The 21,814-nt window shown below is 39.7% G+C and overlaps 1 protein-coding gene across 1 annotated transcript; it reads left to right on the forward strand.

The window, feature by feature from the left end:
* Positions 1-1,717: 1,717 nt before the first annotated feature.
* On the forward strand, positions 1,718-21,240 carry LOC135471717 (EGF-like domain-containing protein 1). Its single transcript, XM_064751036.1, has 10 exons — positions 1,718-1,785; positions 3,477-3,608; positions 7,764-7,892; positions 11,318-11,526; positions 13,302-13,438; positions 15,578-15,720; positions 17,085-17,166; positions 18,542-18,710; positions 19,087-19,201; positions 20,346-21,240. Exons 1-10 carry the CDS (start codon positions 1,731-1,733, stop codon positions 20,540-20,542), a joined length of 1,368 nt encoding a protein of 455 aa, XP_064607106.1. The 5' UTR covers positions 1,718-1,730; the 3' UTR covers positions 20,543-21,240.
* The last annotated feature ends 574 nt before the right edge of the window (positions 21,241-21,814 follow it).

A 21,814-nucleotide genomic window follows, 5' to 3' on the forward strand; every position in this document is an offset into this window, starting at 1 on the left:
TTTATTGTATTTATAGACTGGTATATTGCCACTATACTCGGTCTACACAAACACACTGTGTACATTCACCTTGAACATCCACCTTTTTCTTTTTATTTTTTTTTTTAAATTCTTAAATCCACATGCAGTGGGGTTTGAATGCTCGAATCTTTATCAATAAACTGTCTAGCCATCACAGGAATCTCTTGTATAGGCAAGATAAGTGGAAAAAGAGCGCGATTTTACCGCAAGAGCTAATAAAGCCGTTGAGCTGAAATATATAGGATTATGCAAGATGTATATTCAGCCTAGGAGCTAGCGTATAATCCCGGCCGTGTCTCTGTGAAAAGTGTGTGAACTCGCGAACTCCTGAATTCCACCAGTACAGCCGATTCGGGATTTTCAGGTTTAACAGCTTGCCATGGCGTTTGTCAGGTATGCATTGTACCTAGCCAAAAAGTGACGGTTTACTGCGGCTATCTCCCTCTACCACCATGACTACCAGCATAAAATTCTAAACATTTATGACTAGAACGGGATTATTCCACTTTACTGCAGGCTGACAATAAACCACCGACTGTGTTCGTGTTGACGTGTACGCAGTCCAATGTTCGCGTGGGACACCACTCTGCAGGCTGACAATAAACCACCGACAGTGTTCGTGTTGACGTGTACGCAGTCCAATGTTCGCGTGGGACACCACTTGTCCTCCACCAGTTATATGGTGTGCATACCTATACGTCACATGTGGATAAGTTCTTTAGTAAGTTGCCAAAAAGGCGATGGTTTTAACCTCCACCTGTCGTATAACTGAAAAATTATAGTGTGTGGTGTTAAACAAGAATTTAAAAAAAAAATGAATGCAGCGTAAAACGCCTGCCAAACAAATACCTTAATATATAGCGGTAACTCAGACATATGCTGTTACATATACATTATATGTTATTGTGTTCGAGTATTCTTCCGTACGTAAAGTAACCCTAGACGGAGTTTCCAAAAGACGAATTGTGCTGCCCTTGTACTGAGCTAAACCCAGAGCTTGCGTATGCTCTTACCTGTGTCTGATGGCTTCGAAATCTTCAGGAACCATTACAGACGCATTTAATACACTCATGTGACTTGGAACATACAATGTCAGAAACAATGAGACAATGAGAAAAAACATGTAGTTCCTGGTGCCCTTTTGTCAATTTGATATATAAGTCACACCATTCTCTAAAATTAATCCTTCATTTAAATGTTTTTATCTCTCAATCAGGGATACTGAACAGTGTACTACACTTGACAGAAAATGAATTGCAATTCTGTACAGAAGGTAGAGTATTTAAAACAGCTGGGATCTCCCTCTGGAAATGTTATAACTATCGAAATTAAGGTATATCCAAAACTATGCCAACAAACAGCCAAGCTAAAACCTGAAGTTCGTGAAAGCCTGAGCAAATGGCAGCTGATGTTTTTCGGAATATATCTGAGTGGAACAAAGGACAAGTTTTGTTCCCATGAAGCCAACTTCAGTTCAAGTTAGTTACTGTAAGAATAATGTTATGTTAATGTATGTAGCAACACTCCTGTACGGCTATAGACCCAGCTCTGTCTGCATTGACGCCTTTTACATGTGAAGTTTTCAGGGATGTTTAACGTCTCTTTTCAAAGCATTTTCATTGAAAAGATCTTAAATAGGCAACTGAAGAGTGAAACATTGATCAGACGGGCTATGTGGCTTTTGTAGCCACACTATTGAAGAAGCCATCATGATCGGGACACGGATTACCACTATAGCTCTTCTCCTGGGTTTGAATATGGTCGGTATGTATACGTACATTTGTTTCTGTAGTTTTCAGAGCAATGGTTTAGTGGGATATTTCCTTAAAGTTTAAACTGATATATCGGTTGGCACATTTTTTTCAAAAATCGTAATATGCGCGTCAATGGCAGGAGGTGTAAGTTAAGACCAAGGCAGTGCAGTGTCAACATTTATCATGATGAATTTGATTGACACCGACGGCGGGCCAATGAAATGTCAGTAATGATAAGTGAGCGTCTGAGAGCACAAGTCCTGGCGGACAAGTAAAAATGGCTTCCCATTTACACAGCAGTCGATGTGCTGAGATAAATCTTTGTCACGTTAAATCCTTACAAGTACAGATAAAGGAAGACTTTCTATTAAATATTCTATTTACACATCAGACGGATAGCTGTAAAGCTATGATGAATTACAAACTCGTTTCTCCAGCCGAATGAAATGCAAAACAACTCTTTGCATTACCGTATACATTTGAGCTATCTAAGAGATCTCTGTTCATGTAGAATTTGGTTAAAACCTGGCCTGAAATAAACCCGCCACACACAATTACGTCAGACCAAATGTTGGCATATATGAGTCACATATCATTTAAGTTTATTGTTTATATTCAAAACACATGCAATAAATTGTGACAAGGTTTATAAATAAATTAAGTGTAAACATCGGTATAATTCTGGTTTAACATATTGGTTTGCAGGAAATACCAAATTGTAAATGTATAAAACATTCATCAGATCCTTAGTAGAGAATCTTAAAGCATAAATATCCTATACTTTTAGGGCTCTTCCCAAATATCAACTATATATTTTTTTTCAAATGTTCTTTTATTAAAGAAAAAATCTCGAAACGTACAATTACAAATAAATTTTCACATCCGCTCATATGCTTTATCTTTATGGTTTCTCCTTTAACACTGCAAATGATAAATAAATGTAGAAATGTGTTTATGCAATAACATAACGTTGTGACCAATAATACTAATTATGATGGTAGGATTATATTACTAGTAAGATTTCTGTCTTAGATGACCATTTCAAATGACATTTTCCATTTACAGTTGTACATGATTAAAAGTCGGTGTTAATCAGATATATATTTACCTGTGCAATTGTTTGGTGTACTGAACATCATTCTGTGCAACTTCATGAAAATGACAAGATCCATTTCGCTTGCGATAAGTAGTTGACAAATAATTAGGAAAATTATAATATTTAGAAAAATAGAAAATAATGACAGATAATTAGGAAATGGCAGTAGTAAAAATCTTTTTAAAGTTAATATCAGAACAATTCTTACAATTGTTTTGTTTTGAATACAAAACTAATTATACATTTTATTAATCTACATAATTATGTTCCTGGGTGGATTTGTGTGTCAAGTTTTGAAAATATAAATATAATCTGCCGGTAGTTTTGTTTAAAATCGAAAACTGCAATGTTAAAAGATTTGCACTAAACCGCAGCAAGCCGTAAAGGCGCGACGTCGACACGTCAAACTTGATCTTTATGTAAAGCGAGTGTAGAGTGCATGCGGTATAAAGAGTATGCCAAACCTCACGACATAAACATAAAGCCAAATTAGTCTACGCCAGATTAGGGCAGGTACAACTTCTTCCGGTATAGTCATTAGATGATTTCGTTGACTTAGCTTGCAGGAATAACGTCCATGTCAGTAACTTTCTATATCCTTACAGGTGCGTCATTTCGGGAGTTTGATTGCCACAGGTTCGACAACCCTTGCCAGAACGGTGGAACTTGTAATAACCAAACAAGGACGTGTTCATGTGTTTTGGGATTTGAAGGCTATGACTGTAGCCAGGCTACAGGTAAGCGTCATCTCCCGGCGTCTATGTATAGAGTTATATCTCCCGGCGTCTATGTATAAAGTTGTATCTCCCGGCGTCTATGTATAGAGTTATATCTCCCGGCGTCTATGTATAGAGTTACATCTCCCGGCGTCTATGTATAGAGTTATATCTCCCGGCGTCTATGTATAGAGTTATATCTCCCGGCGTCTATGTATAAAGTTGTATCTTCCGGCGTCGATGTATAGAGTTATATCTCCCGGCGTCTATGTATAGAGTTATATCTCCCGGCATCTATGTATAGAGTTATATCTCCCGGCGTCTATGTATAGAGTTACATCCCCCGACGTCTATGTATAGAGTTATATCTCCCGGCGTCTATGTATAGATTTATTTATTTATTTGATTGGTGTTTTACGCCGTACTCAAGAATATTTCACTTGTACGACGGCGGCCAGCATTATGGTGGGTGGAAAGAGCCCGGGGGAAACCCACGACCATCCGTCTATGTATAGAGTTACATTTTTCTGGCATCTATGTATATAATTATATCTCCCGGCGTCTATGTATAGACATATCCGACGGCGTAAGTAGGTTCCCATGTCAGACGTGTGCCGGTTTTGCATGTACACTATGTACAACGACCGTTCATCATGCACAATGGTTCGCGATGCACAATGACCGTTCACGATGCACATCGACCTTTCAAAACGTAGTTCGACAGTTCATGATGTACAATGACCTCTCACGACGCACAATGACCGTTCGCGATGTACATGTACATTGACCGTTGAGCGTCTGCGGCCTTTCACGATGTACGCTGACTTTCACGAGGTACAGTGGCAGCTCACGATGTACATTATCCGTTCACGATGTAGATTGACCGTTGACCGTCTGCGGCCTTTCACGATGTTTACGATGTGCAATGACCATTCACGATGGAAATGGCCGTTCACGATTTACACTGACAGTTCACGATGTATAGTGGATGTTGTTATTTCTTCCGTGTATGTACACCTGGTAAGCGGGTAACTTACTCATAGTCATGAAGTAAACAATGAAGCTATTTAAAGACATTTGCCAGCACCGTCCTCTTTTTATTTCAGCCTAGTACTCATGCCCATCACTCTCATCAACCCTACTCTGCAAATTACATTACGCGTGTCTGCAGACTTATCTTAATAACTAATTTTCCTCATCGCTGTGACTCGGGTGACCGTTGTGTTGCAAACTTGCTGGTGGTAGGAGTGGTTCAAAGCTATCTCATACGCTGAAAAGAGTATGCAAAAAGAGTCGATTACCTTTGCTACATTGCTGGTTGGTTCTACGGAACAATTGTCCCTGTGCCTATATACCTATGCTCTTCAACATAGAACAATTTAATGGCGTTTAATGACAAAGATTAATACTGTGAAGAAGGCCTGGTAATACGAGAACACATTTCACCGGTTGGATAAGTCTGTATAGCACTACACAGCCGTGATTGCCAAAAACGGCAGATGTACAGTTCAGAGTAATGTGGCAGCGGTACTGATTAGAAAGTTCGCCACAAAGTACATTTATAATATATCGAGCGTCAGTGTTTCTTTGTGCTGCACATGGCCCGGTGAGTGTTGCTTAGTGCTACACATCTACCGCTCTGCGCTCCTTAATGCAGCCCCGGCCCCGACAGTACAGAACGCCCGCTTCGGGAGCGGTAGATCCAGGGTCAATCCTGGAGTCAAGTCACACTAAACGCCTTAAAAGAGGAAGTTGTAACTTTCTCGCTTAGCATGAAGGGGATAGTGCAACGAATGGTTGTCCCATATTAGTATAAAGGCTCGACCGGGTAGGCTAACTTGCCTTCGGTAATTCGTCTCAGGGATGCAGCACTGGATAAAAGAGAGGTGGAAATCCGTCGTGCAACAAGGAGGCATATTACATGCACTCTAAGCATTCCTTCGACGTAATGTGACTGAAAAATTGTTAAGTACGACGTTAAACCCCAAGCACTTACTCCTTAGTGCGGCACATTTACCGGCAAGTGCTGCTTAGTGCTGCACATCTACTGGTCACTGCTTCTTGGTGCTGCACATTTACCGATCAATACTGCTTCGTGCTGCACATTTGCTGGCCAGTGCTCCTCAGTACTGCACCTGTACCGGTCAGCGCTGCTTAGTGCTGCACATCTGCTGGCCAGTGCTTCTTAGTGCTGTACATTTAGCGGTCAATACTGCTCAGTTCTTCATATTTATCGGTCAGTGCTACTTAGTGTTGCACATCTGCTGGTCAGTGATGTATTTTATTTATTTATTTATTTAATTGGTGTTTTACGCCGTACTCAAAAATATTTCACTTATACGACGGCGGCCAGCATTATGGTGGGAGGAAACCGGGCAGAGCCCGGGGGAAAACCCACGACCATCCGCAGGTTGCTGCCAGACCTTCCCACTTACGACCGGAGAGGAAGCCACCATGAGCTGGACTTGAACTCACAGCGACCGCATTGGTGAGACACTCCTGGGTCATTACGCTGTGCTAGCGCGCTAACCAACTGAGTCAACTTGCTGCCACTTGCTGGCCAGTGATTCTTTGTACTGCACCTGTACCGGTCTGTGCTGCTTAGAGCTGCACATCTATTGGTCAGTCCTCCTTGGTTCTGCACATTTACCGGTCAGTGCTTTTTAGTACTGCACATCTACTTACCAGTGCTCCTTAATGCGTCACATTTACCGGTCAGTGCTCATTATTGCTGCACATCTACGGTTAGTGCTGCTAAATGTTGCACATCTGCCGGTCAGTTTTCAATAATGCTGCACATCTGCTGGTCATTTCTGAATAGTGCTGGAAATCTACCGGTCAGTGTTGTTTAGGTCTGAACATCTGTCAGTCAGTTCTCAATAGTGCTGCATTTCTGCCAGTCAGTTCTCATTAATACTGCACATCTACGGTCAGTCCTCAATAGCGCTGCACATCTGTCGATCAGTGATTCTTAGTGCTGCACACTTACCGGTCAGTGCTGCTTAGTGATTCACATCTAGCGATTAGTACTACTTAGTGCTGCACATCTGCCGGTCAGTTCTCAATAGTGCTGCACATCTACCGGTAAATGCTCTTTAGTGCTGCACATCTACCGGTCAGTGCTCCTTACTTCTGTACATTTACCGGTCAGTGGTGGTTATTGCTGCTCATCTACCGATCCGTGATCCTTAGTGCTGCACATCCACCGTTCAGTGATGCTTAGTCCTACACATCAACCGGTCAGTAGGGCCTACCTGCAGTTCACTTTTTAATAGTGCTGCACATCTGCCGGTCAGTTTTTAACAATGCTGCACATCTGCTGGTCAGTTCTGAATAGTGCTGGACAATTACCGATCTGTTCTCAACAGTGCTCCACCATCACCGGTCAGTGATGCTTAGTGCTGAACATCTGTCGGTCAGTTCCCAATAGTGCTGCACTTCTGACGGTCAGTTCCCAGTAGTGCTGCACTTCTGTCGGTCAGTTGTCAATAGTGCTGCACTTCTGTCGGTCAGTTGTCAATAGTGCTGCACATATGTAGGGCAGTTTTCAATAGTGCTGCGCATCTTGGAATGTTGGAAATTGCGCTTTCACAATACATCAGACATTTAGGTGTGAAGTCCATTGGATGAACGGGCGAGGAAAAAATCGAATGACATCAATAGATGCATACAGACTTAGATAGATGCTGACATTTCGTTCTTTACAATTAGATGACCATTGGAATTCAGCCACCTTTTCACTATAGACCGCTTGTCGCCAGTTAGGTCTTGTTTAAAACTTGCGACATACGACCGTTTCACAAATTCATGCTGCAAACACATGCCTTATTATACGCAGCTTACGACTAACGTCTTACGGCTTTACGACTTGTTACTTGTTGGTGAAATGATACCCTGGTCAGTGAGGTCATCCTTCTCATCCCCTCCCCCCCTCCCACCGTCATAATTCCCACCACCCTTATATGCGTGAAATCTTCTTTTGTATCGCTATAAAAATACACAAATTAATAATCAGATATGAAAGCAGGCCTATGTAAGAAGCATTTTACGTGAGTGATATACATAATCAGGAAAGTAACTCACGGCTTTCCCTGTGGCTTATTTGGTAGTAATTTTACATGAGTTCTGTGAGAGTGTATTTACACTTTGAGGCTAATCAGTTATTTGTATTTTTAGCACTAAGGAAGACGTCCCCCTGTTTTCCGACGGCGTGTCAGAATGGTGGTACATGTTATTCGGGACTATCCGGGGATGTGTGTTTTTGCCCCGCGGGTTTCTGGGGATCCATCTGCGAGAAACGGCGACGTGAGTAACCCATGGCATAATGAGTTTAAATAAATGATATAACACAATGTGTTAAATGTATAGCAATACTAAATGTAGTAAATATTTAACACAACACAGTGTGTTTTATTGTATAATATAACTGAATGAGTTTATTTATTTTATTGCCAACGTACAACCGGAGAAGAAGACAGGATGAACTGAACTTGAAATCAAAGCCATCGCCTTGGTGAGAGCCATTGTGCTGTGATTCCCACAGGAGTCCCTCCCTAACACAATGTGTGTATTTATCTTTCTATTTGATCAGTGTTTTACACCGCACTCAAGAATATTTCACTTATGCGATGTTATGTAATTAGCACTCTGTTGCAATGACACAATGCGTTTATACGTATAACAACACGCAAAGTGTTTAGCTGGAAAACACACCGATATCGGCAGACTGATTGTGAAGTCTGACTTTAACTTCCTTTACTTATGTAGCTTTAAATAGTCAGACGCAAGATTACATTCCAAAAACAAAAGTTTGGTTAGGCCACCCTCTGTTTTCAACACCTGTCCGGAATTCCGATAGAATTTATTATGACAAATAAGCAGTTCAAAATAATTACACTTTCAGTAGCACGAATTAATTCGTTGTTATGTTAAGGTATTGCGTCCTATACACATATTTAAACGGACTTAAACGGAGATAGTTTCTTCATGCACCCAGTGCAAGGGAATTCATTTCTTGTTAGGACAATGTTCTTTCTCTTAACTGAAGTGAAAAACTAAAGTTTGTCTTATACAAGTTTTCCAACAGATCTCCATGGTCAGTACTTGATTTAAAGGGTATTGGCAGATTTCAATCTGCCCATTGGACTAGTCTGGCGAAAACAGAACATACAGTGCTGACTATTATTTGTAGAATTTACCAATCTGAATGCGGCATATGAAATAGCCTTTGTCCCGTTTACGTTTATCGATCTTCGACTTCGACCAGCCGATTGCACAAATCGAACCCTTGAAACGCAACTTTAGTGAAGAATTAATGTTGGAATAGCTATTGGGGCTGCGTGGGAACAACGATGAGCTAGAAACTATGCGGTTGTCATAACACAACAAGGTCTCGTGCTCAAGCCCATTAACAAACTTTAGTGAAATAATGTTTAATTTGTGAGAACCTAAACCATTATACTTAGGTTGTTTTGGAATGTGAGGGGGATAATCTCATGCTCATGTTCTACACAGACAGCCTGTGACAGTGACATTTACGTCGTCCATATATCTGACATCTGTCATCTGACAACACAGTGATTGCTACTCTCGCTTATTTCATCTACAAGTCTTGATTCAATAACAAATGTCGAACTTTATCTTGGGAATTTTCTTTTAGAAATATGCGTTGTGATTGTGTGTAGAAAATCCATTTAAGTGCACCTAATCACGTATTCATTTACTCGAACTTGATGACTCGCTGCAATGGTAGTATAGCATGATAGTGTAAATATTAAAAATACTTCTTCATTGCGTGCACTTTAAGACCGGATTTTAACGAAATGTAAATCGACAAATGATATGTGAGAGGGCTTCATCACCCTGAGGTTATCAAAGGACCTGTTATTCACCCGGCCTAGGGCGGTTCAAAGTACATATTCATCAATATGAGTAGTTTTACATTTGAATGTTTGAAAACGGCAACAAAGACCCGTTTATGAGTCTATTTTAAACTTTTATACACCCAGCTTACTGAATGCCTTTTGCAGCCTAAAGCTGTATGGCAACACACGTTCGTGAACAGAAAGTTTGACCCCGACTTTTCAAGCTGACGGTGACAAATTACGCACGGAGCAAAAAGTCTCTGGCTACCTCCACCCAGTCAAATAACTGCTCTCGTATGAATGGAATATTCTTGAGAACGCGGCTAACATTAGTCAGAAAATTCAAATGCATTCTTTATATGAAAAAAGTAATCTTTCACAATTCTTAAGGGCGCAACATATGGCATATGATAAATATGATTTTATGATTTATAATGCCAAGCGTTAGTATAAAAGTTTTTGTAGCAAACTGAATGGTTTTGTTAACCACGTTACAGTCTCTGTATTGATGACGTCTATATTTTGCTGTAGATTTGATGAGTAGAAATGATTTGGATGTCTGTTTTAGGAGTGAAACATAAGTATACATTTACCTTGAGGTGCAACACTTATATAAGAAAAAGTTGCCAAAATCAGGTTTATCTTTTAGCATCACGTCCGACGTTCTTTTCCACCATGCAACCAGGTGAGAACAAATCGAGAAAAACAAGTAACAGACACAAACATACACACAAACAACCAGCATTTTCATCTACAGACGACGTCTCGTGGGAGTCATAAAAAAGTTCGTTAGTTTCTCATAAAACCTGAAATTAGTGGTGGCTATTTGACGATGAGGACAAATACAAGTATCAAAGTAAAGTAAAGTATCATCTAACACAATGTCAATTTAATTCACACTACGAACTCTCACAGCCTGAGTCGACTAGTTTTCTACAAACAATGCAATTTAAACCGATAAAAGCCTGCAAGCTTTTTGCGTCTATATCCGGTGATAGAATGATTGAATGATTATGGTTTAATGTGAGGTGAAAGGGAAATGGCGATTAGCCCGTTGTGACTAGGTAACATAATTTAGTTGTGGCCCTTGGAATTTTGCCATTGAAAAAGGCCCACAATGGTTCGATTAATAATAGGAGTTAAATGACAAGATGTGACATTCAAAATAGCTTTATCAACGAAAGTATTGTTATGATTAATTATTACATTTAATTAGAGAAATACTACTGGTCACAACAATTTCCTTCGTTCTTTAATATTAGCTCCACGACGGAGAACGTGTTTGTTCAGCACAGTGACTTCTCTGGGGTCCAAGAGAAGTCCGAAGTCTTTCAAAGATTGAGTTAAGAATGGATAATGCTTGCACTGACGAAGTTTAAGCAGAACATTTGTCCCAAAACAGAGCAAAGCAAAGCTCATGAATTTATTTTAATCATCTATTGCCTTAGCTGCGAGGGAGATGCATGTTTAATGTGTATGCGTTCAATCTTGTGACCGCAGATCAGGCACTATGTTTTCTTTATATATATATATATATATATATATATGCTGGCTTCCTCTCAGGCCGTACGTGGGAAGGTCTGCCTGCAACATGCGGATGGTCGTGGATTTCTTCCGGACTGTGGCCGGTTTCCACCCACGATAATGCTGGCTACCGTCGTATAAGTGAAATATTCTTGAGAACGGCGTAAAACACCAATCCAAAAAAAAAAAAAAAATTATATATATATATATATATATATATATATATATATATATATATATATATATATATATATATATATATATATATATATATATATATATATATATATATATATATATATATATATATTATATATATATATTATATATTTTAATATTCAGACACGGCTGAAGCTTGCAACCGTAACACAGTGAGAATTGCGATAAAACCTATCGGGACATTTGCTGGGAAGATTTACGTCATGGGACTCGGTGCTGATGTTGTCTGTAATCTGAACATGGACGTTACTGATGGAGCTTACAGGGCTACCATATCCACCAGTCCCACAAGTCCATGCGCAAACGGTCTGTCAATGTTCACTGATGCAGCGGTAAGCCTTGATTTCAAGCTTCGACACCTTCAGTATTTTGACTCAGGAACTCGATGTCAAGGTCTTTGATAATGACCTCTGAATAAACAGGGACTTTGTAAGCCCATGCCGAAACGTACACCTTCACGCCTTTCGTTTTACTGTACTCGTGACGTAACTTGAAACATCCCAAACAATAAACACACGACCTGTTAACAGAGCAAAGGTCTATTTTTGTAATATTAAGGTAAGTCCAGTTAAATTACAGGGTGTGTTCTAAAGTAACTGTTTCTTAGCAAAATGTTAGCTATGCATCTATGCCAAGGTAATGGGTGTCAGGCGTTGGGCCTAGAATTGTTACCGATATTGCAGGATCTTATTGTCATTTATTGAACATGAAACACAGACACACAATAACACTTTCTAGTTGTGACAAGCAACTCTACACGAGCAAAACGTTCTTGGGGTTCTTCTTGTACTTCTTCTGACGCACCTTTTTTTCGTTCTTTATTATAGGCTGCGCATTAAAACCATCATGCGTTTCTCGACCAAAGCCAACAAAAACACAAATATTCTGTGTTTAAAACAACACAGTTTCTGGCTGTAGTTTTCATTTTTTCATTGGAATTATATAGGCTAAAATTTCCAACTCAACCTGGTGAGCTGGATCTGGGTTTTTCTTAAAACTGCCAGGAGGCGGCCATATTTTTGCGTGATTTAATCCACCGGTGATTTAAACGTGACATTGGACGTATTGTTACTGCATGGTATAGACCTGTGTGTAGAAAAACAGTGTGTTTATTGAGGTTTTTGTGGGTCTTTTTAAATCTATATCGTCCTGTATGTATTTTATTCCTGACATCATTGTGTATTGCATGGTGACAGAGAAGTTTATATACCTTAATTATCTCTGACATACATTGTATTGACAGCTTTCATATACAAACGCATGGAGATTATGTCTTAAAGTGTACACTTGGTGAACTAAGAATCTTTATTTGTCAGAGGCTCCATAAATTTTGCAATGTTACATAACGCAATCCCGGATAACTCATGCCTTCACTGAACAAACGTGCACTGTGTTAACTGAGACTGATATGGATTTAAAACACGGAAAACGCCTGTGGTCGAATATATTAACGTAACGAATGTCTGATAATAACTTTTAATCCCCCCTCAGTTGAAATTCATGGTCTCAGGTTAATATTATTCCGCGCTTCATGACCGTCATATCGAGGACATGCCCTTAAGTCACGACAAGATAGGTACACTTTGTTTGCCTTTGTATACCTGTCGAGAGTGAATCCTTCCAGCAATAGTAACGACGCATTAGATGTGCAACCTGCTGTCATACGCTCTTGGTATAATCCAGTAGAATTTTCTTCCAAACCAATATTACACAAATTTAACACAACACCATACAGACTGATACATGATATGTAAAGTGAGACATTCTATGTTTCTTTTACGTTTGACCAAAACTACAAAAAAAGATAAAACTATAGGAGCATAACGTGCATATATTAAGGTTATATGTAAATAAATACAGAGAAAAGTATGGGAGAATAATGCATACTGTTCAGGTTACATATAAATATGAAATATAGATTGCGGATTTTACACTGATTTTGAACTAGTTTTAAACACATTGAAGAAATTCATACAAAAATGTCCCTAAACCCATTAATGGAAAGTATACTAAACCTTAAATCTCCAAATCACGTTCATAGTGGAGATATTTCTAGTCAGCGACAAGCCATCACCTGTATTAATACTTTATGAACTTGTCGTTGTAGTCTGGAGAAGACATACGAGAAGTCAACATTGTTATCTCGCACAAACCCTACATTCTTACCTCCACGGACGAGAGGCATACTTTCCGATGTTCAGAAACTGGCTTCAGCACAGTGCTGTCCATGAACGTTCAGGACAGGTAAATCCATTAGTCTTCCAAGGACATGAAGCTTGTTTTACATACACGATACCTTAGCTACAGCGTAAATTGGAAACAATTCATTTATTTTAATTTCTATTTGTCAGTTTTCTCGTTAATATTTGTTTGTTTGAAGGCGATTTATTTACGTACTCAAAATTGTGACATGAGACAGGCTTATGAGTGGAGGGAGCGGAGGGCGTGGGAATAGCAGATCATGTTTCTATGCCAAAATCCGATACAGAATAAACCTTTGTAGTCCCCAAACAGTTCCCAGAATGCTACACTTGGTGGAATTTAAACGAATCTCTGTCCGATGGTGAAATTCCTAGTGCGTTATGGTATTTGAAAAATAAACATCCTAACCAATTTGTCAAGAGCTGTTTCCATATTCATTTATGGCCGCAGGCCTAACAATAGTCAAGGGCATGTCACTCGGTCGCCCGCAATCAGGTTTATATGTGGAGTATAAAGCTCAGTGAGAACCACAGTTCGTCGTCAAGCAACTGACAAACTCCCTGACATCCAGCAGCAACTGAAGAAAAATACTGGTGGGATGATGACCTACCGAGTTTACACCAACACTCACACATTCTTCTCATAATTTGATTTATTTATTTATTTGATTGGTGTTTTACACCATACTCAAGAATATTTCACTTATACGACGGCAGCCAACATTATAGTGGGTGGAAGCCGGGTACAGTCCTGGAGAAACCCACGACCATCCACAGGTTGCTGACAGACCCTTATAATTTGACACTTTCACGATTTTGTTGGAAAAAGCACATGCATTTATTGACATTTTCGCGCACATGCGAATTATTTATATACCCAAATAACTGTATGTATTTACGTGCATAGAAGAGACAGTTTTGTCAGCTATTGCCTTATCAGTCCTCTTTAAAGTGAATCGACTCTGTCCTTTACCTGTTTTTTCCGTTACATTTAATCTTTGACCAGCTTTCACCATACAACTTTCGGCATGACTTCACTACAACTATTTACGTTCAGTGTAGTTTTCACTACACAAATTTTGGCTTCAAATTCCTTGAAAAACCATATATACTTGCATGTAGCTGACTGCAACAATCATCTTCTGACCCACCGGTAAAGATAAAGATAAGTTCCCAAGATAAAGTGTCCTCTTCTCTTTTTGTCGGGTTGAAGTATTTAAACCAGCGCGTTTCCGACGCAGGCCCCCTATATTAAGCACTCAGTTGACTGTCCTTTGAGATTACATACATTATATAGGACTATTGTAACCAGGAACAGATACTTCCTAAACGAAAAAGACAAGGGACACACACGTCGGTAAAACCAGCTAAAGTCACAGGGCAGCCGAAATTCGAACACCACGTTAAATGTAGAACAGTATTACATATTCAAATGTCTACACAGTATTCCAGGATATTCTGGATACATAAGCAGTATCGTGTGGAACACACTCGAGGTCACTAAACAAATACAGAACAAAATTATGTATTTAAATGAGAATGGCCAGTATGTTCGGACAGCCTGGTCTCTTTAAGATGTACATGTAACATGATGTATGAATTATAGAGTAAGATATTATGATCTTGTATAAAGATGTATATACATGCACGACTATGTTCCCGTGAATTGATATAACTTGGTATCCAGCATTAAACACCCTTGTTGCTTCTTTTAATTAACTTCCTGTAAATAAAGCATTAAAGTTTCAAAAAAATTTAATTACAGTTTTGTCAGTTTTCATTATAAAATTTTTGAAATGTATTATTTGCTGCTGTCATAAAGCAGGATGGCAAGCCACTGCTCACTTGATACACCCAGAACAAACATACGATGAAACTAGGGGGAAAGCCGTGGCTAAGATAGACAGGATCCAGAACTGCGATTTAGACCTCACTAGAGAACGACGTAGATTGGACTGAACTATGCAATCTGTGACCTTTCTTATTAACGAGAGGTAACCTTTGTATATGTAGCTTTCAATCAATCGTACAATGTCCTCTTCTATGGACTATATCATTCCAAATGAAACTAACACAGTATTACTGCTTGTACCTTGCAAATCATTGACAACAGGGAGTGAAGTTAACATTGCGATAAAACCGTTCTAAATCACCTTTTGTGAAAGCAGATTTGTGTTTGTAGGCCTGCTGATGGTCTGATCTTGAACGATGGATCAGGTGACATCAACATTCAGTTTACCGCTGCCCCGAGTAGAGCTCCCTTACCCAGCGTTCTGGTCATCGGTCAAGATGTTTTTGCGGAATTTAGTCTACCAATAAGCAGTCGTGAGTATATCCCCTCATTTCTTATATGCGTATTCCCGTGACATTCCAGATATGGTAATTTTGGTTAGGCTGTATGTTTGTCCGTCCATCTGTCTGTATATATGTATTTATGCACGTGTGTATGTATGTGTGCATTTCTGTCAGGTGGGCGGGAAGGTATACATACATACAGGCACACACACACACACACACACGCACACACACACATGCACACACACACACGCACACACACACACGCATACACACACGCACGGACACGCACATACACGGTACCCCGCACTGGGTTCCGTGCAATAGCGTCTCCAAATTCTGTCCAATTTTAATGATTTCCGTGATTCTAAGCGTTGTTAGCTTCACTATAGCTACTTCAAATATTGTTCATTTTGAGTAGCATTTTGTGACCAACTTTGTAGCAAAATCAACTCGCTTTATAGAGTCTGACATATAGAGCGTGGGATACAAATTTCCTGATTTTTCTTGTAACACTGGGTTTAACATGGTCTGTATCATTTTGAGGCGTTTTGCCACAGAACAGCCTTAATATAGCAGTGCTTATATTACTGAAACGTAGTCAAAAGGTAGCAAACTTAAGAAATAGCATAAGGCATAAAAATAGCAATCGAATACCATTCCAAAGATATAACTTGGAAATGACATGACCGTCTGAGGACGCGCTGTTTCCAGAAACTGATTGGGTTGCGGTTGGGACCGTATGAAAACACATTTTATGAGTTTTGGTGATGAGAACATTTAACTATGGTGCAATCAGCTGTCGCTTTGTCATGAGAAGAACAAAATATATGTTATTTTTGTCAATCTTATATTACATAATTGATTATTATTTAACGCCGGACTTGAAGGAAAACACTTCACTTATATATCGGCGGTTTGCTTTGTGGCTCATCACAAATCAAAGGAAACATGCAAGTAAACCATATCTAGAAAGGTTCAAGAAAGCTTATCATATTGGAATTTCTTTCAATGGGGTTAAAGATTCTTAACAGGGCATACAATGTTATTCTTAAGCCTCTATGCTTATCAGTAGAGACGCGAACATCATTGTTTAGTGCGATGTGCGATGCAACATAAATACATACATTTTTAAATGTTTACGGACTATCTTTTCAGCCTTAGACCAAACGTTTATAATAGAACATAATATGTTTTTCAGACGTCCCAAGTTTGCTTAAACAATACATTATACGGTTTTAAATATTTGTACACTGTTTCTTCAGCCTTTAACATATCCTGGGACGGAACAGAGCGTCACATGTTATTTAAAAGCCTCTACATACCACGTAAGTTTATCGGAAAAGATATCCTAACATGGTTGTTTAGTTAATGTATATACACTATTTCTTCAGGCTTTACAACGTTCAGAATAGAGTCCTGTTTTATGCTGGCCGGTGAGACTTCGGGCATTTCACAGCCGCTCATCATCGACAGGTAATGTGGGAATACATGAAAATACACAGATCTTGATGGTTCAGAAATCTCAGGTATCGCTCTGGCTGGACAGCAGGTGCCTCAGGTGTCTCAGATGTCGTTCTGGCTGGAGGAAAGATGTCTCCGGTGTCTCAGGTGTCGCTCTGCCTTGAAGCAGGTGTCTCAAGTGTCGCTCTGCCTGGACAGTAGGTGTCTCAGTTGTCTCAGATGTCGCTCTGGCTTGACAGCAGGTGTCTTGTTCGTCTCAGGTGTCACTCTGATGAGACAGCATGCGTCTCAGGTGTCGCTCTGGCTGGACAGCAGGTGTCTCAGGTGTCGCTCGGACTGGACACACGAGGGCATAAAGGTCACCAGGAGAATTGCCAAGGGGTGACGTCTGCTGAAAGCTAGTTCCTAAGCGTAAACTGTCCTGAAAAAATGATTGAATATTGCCGTATAAATTTAGCAATTAAACAATTTTGTTTGAACAGCAAGTTTAGTTCGAATGAAATGTCACCTTAGACAAGGACAGTTATATTTTTGATTTCGTTGAGTTTTCAAGACGCACTCCGCTTTAAACTACTTCCTATAAGAATATTTATGTCTGCCATTGTATATCGTGTTTTGTGTTGGGAAGAGTCTGATTCCCAGGAACTAGGTTCTCGGGTCTTCCAGTCCAACAGGGTCAACTGTGGCCTTCTATACTTGTGTTGTTTAACTGAACTGCTAGTTTACGTAGCCTAAACACGAATGCAAGGGAAATAAATCTGTATTAGTTTTGTAGAGTATTACACCATTCTTGACGCCCGTGATCGACCTCTGATTGTAAAATATGCAAACTATGTAACACAGGAGACAGGACGAGTCTGGTGGTTTTAAGCATTGCAATGGATCGATATTTAGCCTACTTCACCAATTTTTTAAAAATACTTTTTGGGCAAATAACACCGCACTTGTCACTGTTTTGGGACACAGACAAGGTGATATGTAAGAGAAAATGCATTAACGTGAGTTTAAGACTTTGAGTAGAAAATTGTTCCTACACTGTTATGAATAACTAAGATGCTTTGAATTTACTTATTTCTTTGTGTGTTGAACGGGTCGTACATAGCTGAGATGTGTAAAACATTGTCTGCAATGACTTGGCCACATGAGACATTGGTTTAATCCCAGACTAGGACAGGGAATCCTGGAGATTAGTCTGCGTTAGATGGCCTTTATTGAAGATCGGCTGCCTCAGTATAGGGCGCCTGGCTTAAGCTCACTCTGTGGTGATACAGTGTACCACAGGAGTTCATCAGTTAGTTTGCAAAGAATAATTCTTGGAGCTGTGAGGAACAATCGAATAAGTAAAACAATGTATAAAAGCTGATTAGTTCCTATGTTCTCCCCTCAGCTGCTTGGATGAGGCCACCCGGGCTTTGATAGGAGCAGAGCCCCTTACACAAGATGGGGATACAACTTTACTTCGCTTTAAACTGTTCCAGTTTCCTCAAACAAACAACCTCGTGATGTCATGCAGTGTTATTACATGTGACAGTTTTAATCTAACTCCCTGCTCCCCCGTGAGTATTACAGTGGACTGTTTATCTATTTATTTTGTTGATTATTTATATCTTTGAATTGAATGTGTATATGTGGCGCTCGCGTTAAATTAATTGGTTAAAGCAGCCAGTCGGCACTGAAAAAAAAACTAATTAGATTACGTGTTCGAATCTAGCCCTGGTTGATGTGGATGTGGTTTAACGTTAATAGAAGAACCTTGTACCTTTCATGAACGCTGTCATTCCAGTTTCCCACTACCTATAAGTACCACCATAATCGTGCAAGATTAATATTCTTTGTTTAACTACAAATAAATGAATTAATACAATATAGGATAACTGACTAAGCTTTCTTCGTCAGGTATATAAGGCATTTGTAAATGCTAATTATTTACAGGTAAGTTGTTCGGATGGATCTGTTGGATACGGCAGGCGTAAACGAGAGGCGAACGATGGGCAAACCCTGAATGTGAGCAGGAGCCTCCACGTGGTTTTGTCCACCGGAGAGTTAGGTGAGAATTTCGCAACTTCATAACTAGCTTTGTTTTCCGGCTTCCATAGTGTGATGCTTATTAATGTATAAACCGTTTGAAAAACAGGTAGTCAGTCCTGAAATAGCTCTGTGTTATGACAACGAGGTATAGACAAACATGTATGTTGCATGCCTTCGGAACTCACCAAGAATTATTTTCTATCCTTTTTAAGCGCACCAACACTAACTAACTTTGAATGGCAGTTTATCAAGTTTGTCCTCAATGTTCCTATTATGTCGCTGGCTTTTTGTGACGTTAATCAAAGCCGTGTAAGAATTGACAGGTTACGGTATAGAATAGGAGCTACTCAAAGAGGCCATGCCCATAGAGCCAGGCATGGGAACTGAAAATAATAAGCTAGGATTAGCGGAAGATGCCAACAAGTTCTTGGTAAGGAATCTGTTATAACTTCAGATACAGATACTCGGCAATCTTCTCTTCTTCAGCTGGGGATAATAATTGTTAAAACACTTAAACAAACGCGTTGACATTGTTTAAGTACATGAACGACTGTTATTTCCAAATGGTGTATGTTGTCAAAATTTAAAGTCGACTCAAACGGTAAGCGTGGGTTTTGATTTATTTATTTGATTGGTGTTTTACGCCGCACACAAGAATATTTCACTTATACGACGGCGGCCAGCATTATGGTGGGAGGAAAGCGGGTAGATCCCGGACGAAACTTAAGACTATCCGTAGGATTGCTGACAGAACTCCCCACGTACGGCCGAAAAGGAAGCCAGCATGGGCTGGATTTGAACTCATAGCGACCGCGTTCCTGGGCTGTTGCGCCGTGCTGGCGTGTTAACGCCGTCGGCCACTGAGGCGCCAACTTGAGTTTCTGTCACATATCAAATAGTCATATAGCGAAGGTGTGAACATGTTAATGCGGAAACAGCGTGGAAACTGGGCTCAAAGATGTTTCTGTGGGCTGACGAAATGGCTCGCTGTCATTACAATTCCTTGAGCATTGACTTAGCGAGTTCGAACCCGTCGCAATATATATCCGATGTGTACAACTTCGGGTACATTCATAAGTGACGTTGTGACACGCCTATGTAAACACTATTTTACTTTTACATTAACACCCTGCTATAGATTACATTTTTTCTGTTTCGTACAGTCGCACTGCTACAAAGGTCAAACCAAACCAGTGGAATGAGTCAGCAGGAACTGTGTCAACACAGCTCTGCCTTCGTCTCGGTGACAGTTGTCTGTGGAGCTCTCCTCGCTCTGGCACTCATAGCTATTGTGCTGATCTACTTCCGCCAGCGTTCCCGTCGTTCAGTGGAATTTGTCAGTAATCCATACAACGCATAAAGAAAATTCCCTATGATTACGATAATTACTTATTTTGAACCTATAGTTGAATTCTCAGTCTAATATTTGATAGCTTCGTTTCAAGAAACGTCTTGCTTAGGGTGTTAGGACGTGAAGAGATCAATTCTGTTTCATCGATTTTGTTACTTAAATTTTTAAAGTTTTATGTACACGATCAAAACCATAAGAAATATCTTCATTTTCACTTTTTTACCTTTTGTTTTTCTTTGTAACACGTACACAACCAATTTTGCAATATTACAATAACTTTGTTTATCAGCATGTGCCAGCATAAAATTAGGTGTTTTGTTAACGAATATTAAAAACGAATGGAAAAGTTAGATAAATCCCACAAAAAACAACATCTTGTAAAGTATGACGACATTAACTCCCTCGTGATTTCTGGAATACCAAAAGAGTACTATGTGATTAAAACTGAAACTGGTAGCCGGAGGTGTATTGAATTGGGTTCTAGTGATGGGTCTATTTTGTTCATTTTCCTGGGAGAGCAAGGGTTTCTCTCTGGCTCAGATGGTTAAATCACAGGCCCCCTGCATCCATCAGGACGTTGACCAGTGAGAATATGTGTCCAGTTCCAGCTCTCGCTCTGCTGAGAGCTACTTTAGGTCAAGAGGTTTTTCTCCTTCTTCACGAGTCCACAATGTAACGAAGACACTCTTATATTTTATTTTTCTTGTGTTCTCATATTATCTAATCTGGGAATTATATTGCTTTTATTGTCTTTTATTTTGAACCAAAACTTGTTTGCGTGGTTGTACGTGCATGTCGGAAGCTATATGGGCCTCAATAAAGCTATGTTTTAAACTATAGAAACAATGGATCCCGTTCTTTTCTTTAAAGTGCATGTATTTACTATGGTCGATTTTGCATTCCTCGGAAGAAAGCACTGAGGAAGTTTATATTTGTCCATTACACAAAAAGTAACAAAAAAGTTTAAAGACAAAAGGTAAACTAATTTTATTGCCATAAAATCCTTTAACAGTGTGCACTGGCTGTAAAATAAATCCCAATCCAATGCGGTGAAAATTTGCTGAAATGAGCTATGAAAAGTTAGTATCATAAATTACACGTGTGGAACACAATACGTCCAACACAGACATTTGAATCCAGTAGTGTGATGGCAAGATTGCAGTTGTCAGGCCGTGTACATAAAGTGGCTATTACAAAAGCCTGACAAAGGCACAGAGCTGTGAGACTGCAAAAACTGTAGACAGCAGTAGTAAGGCAGAATAGTCACGTCGGAAACGTACA

This window comes from Liolophura sinensis, chromosome 7, assembly GCF_032854445.1.
Source record: "Liolophura sinensis isolate JHLJ2023 chromosome 7, CUHK_Ljap_v2, whole genome shotgun sequence".
NCBI lineage: Eukaryota > Metazoa > Mollusca > Polyplacophora > Chitonida > Chitonidae > Liolophura > Liolophura sinensis.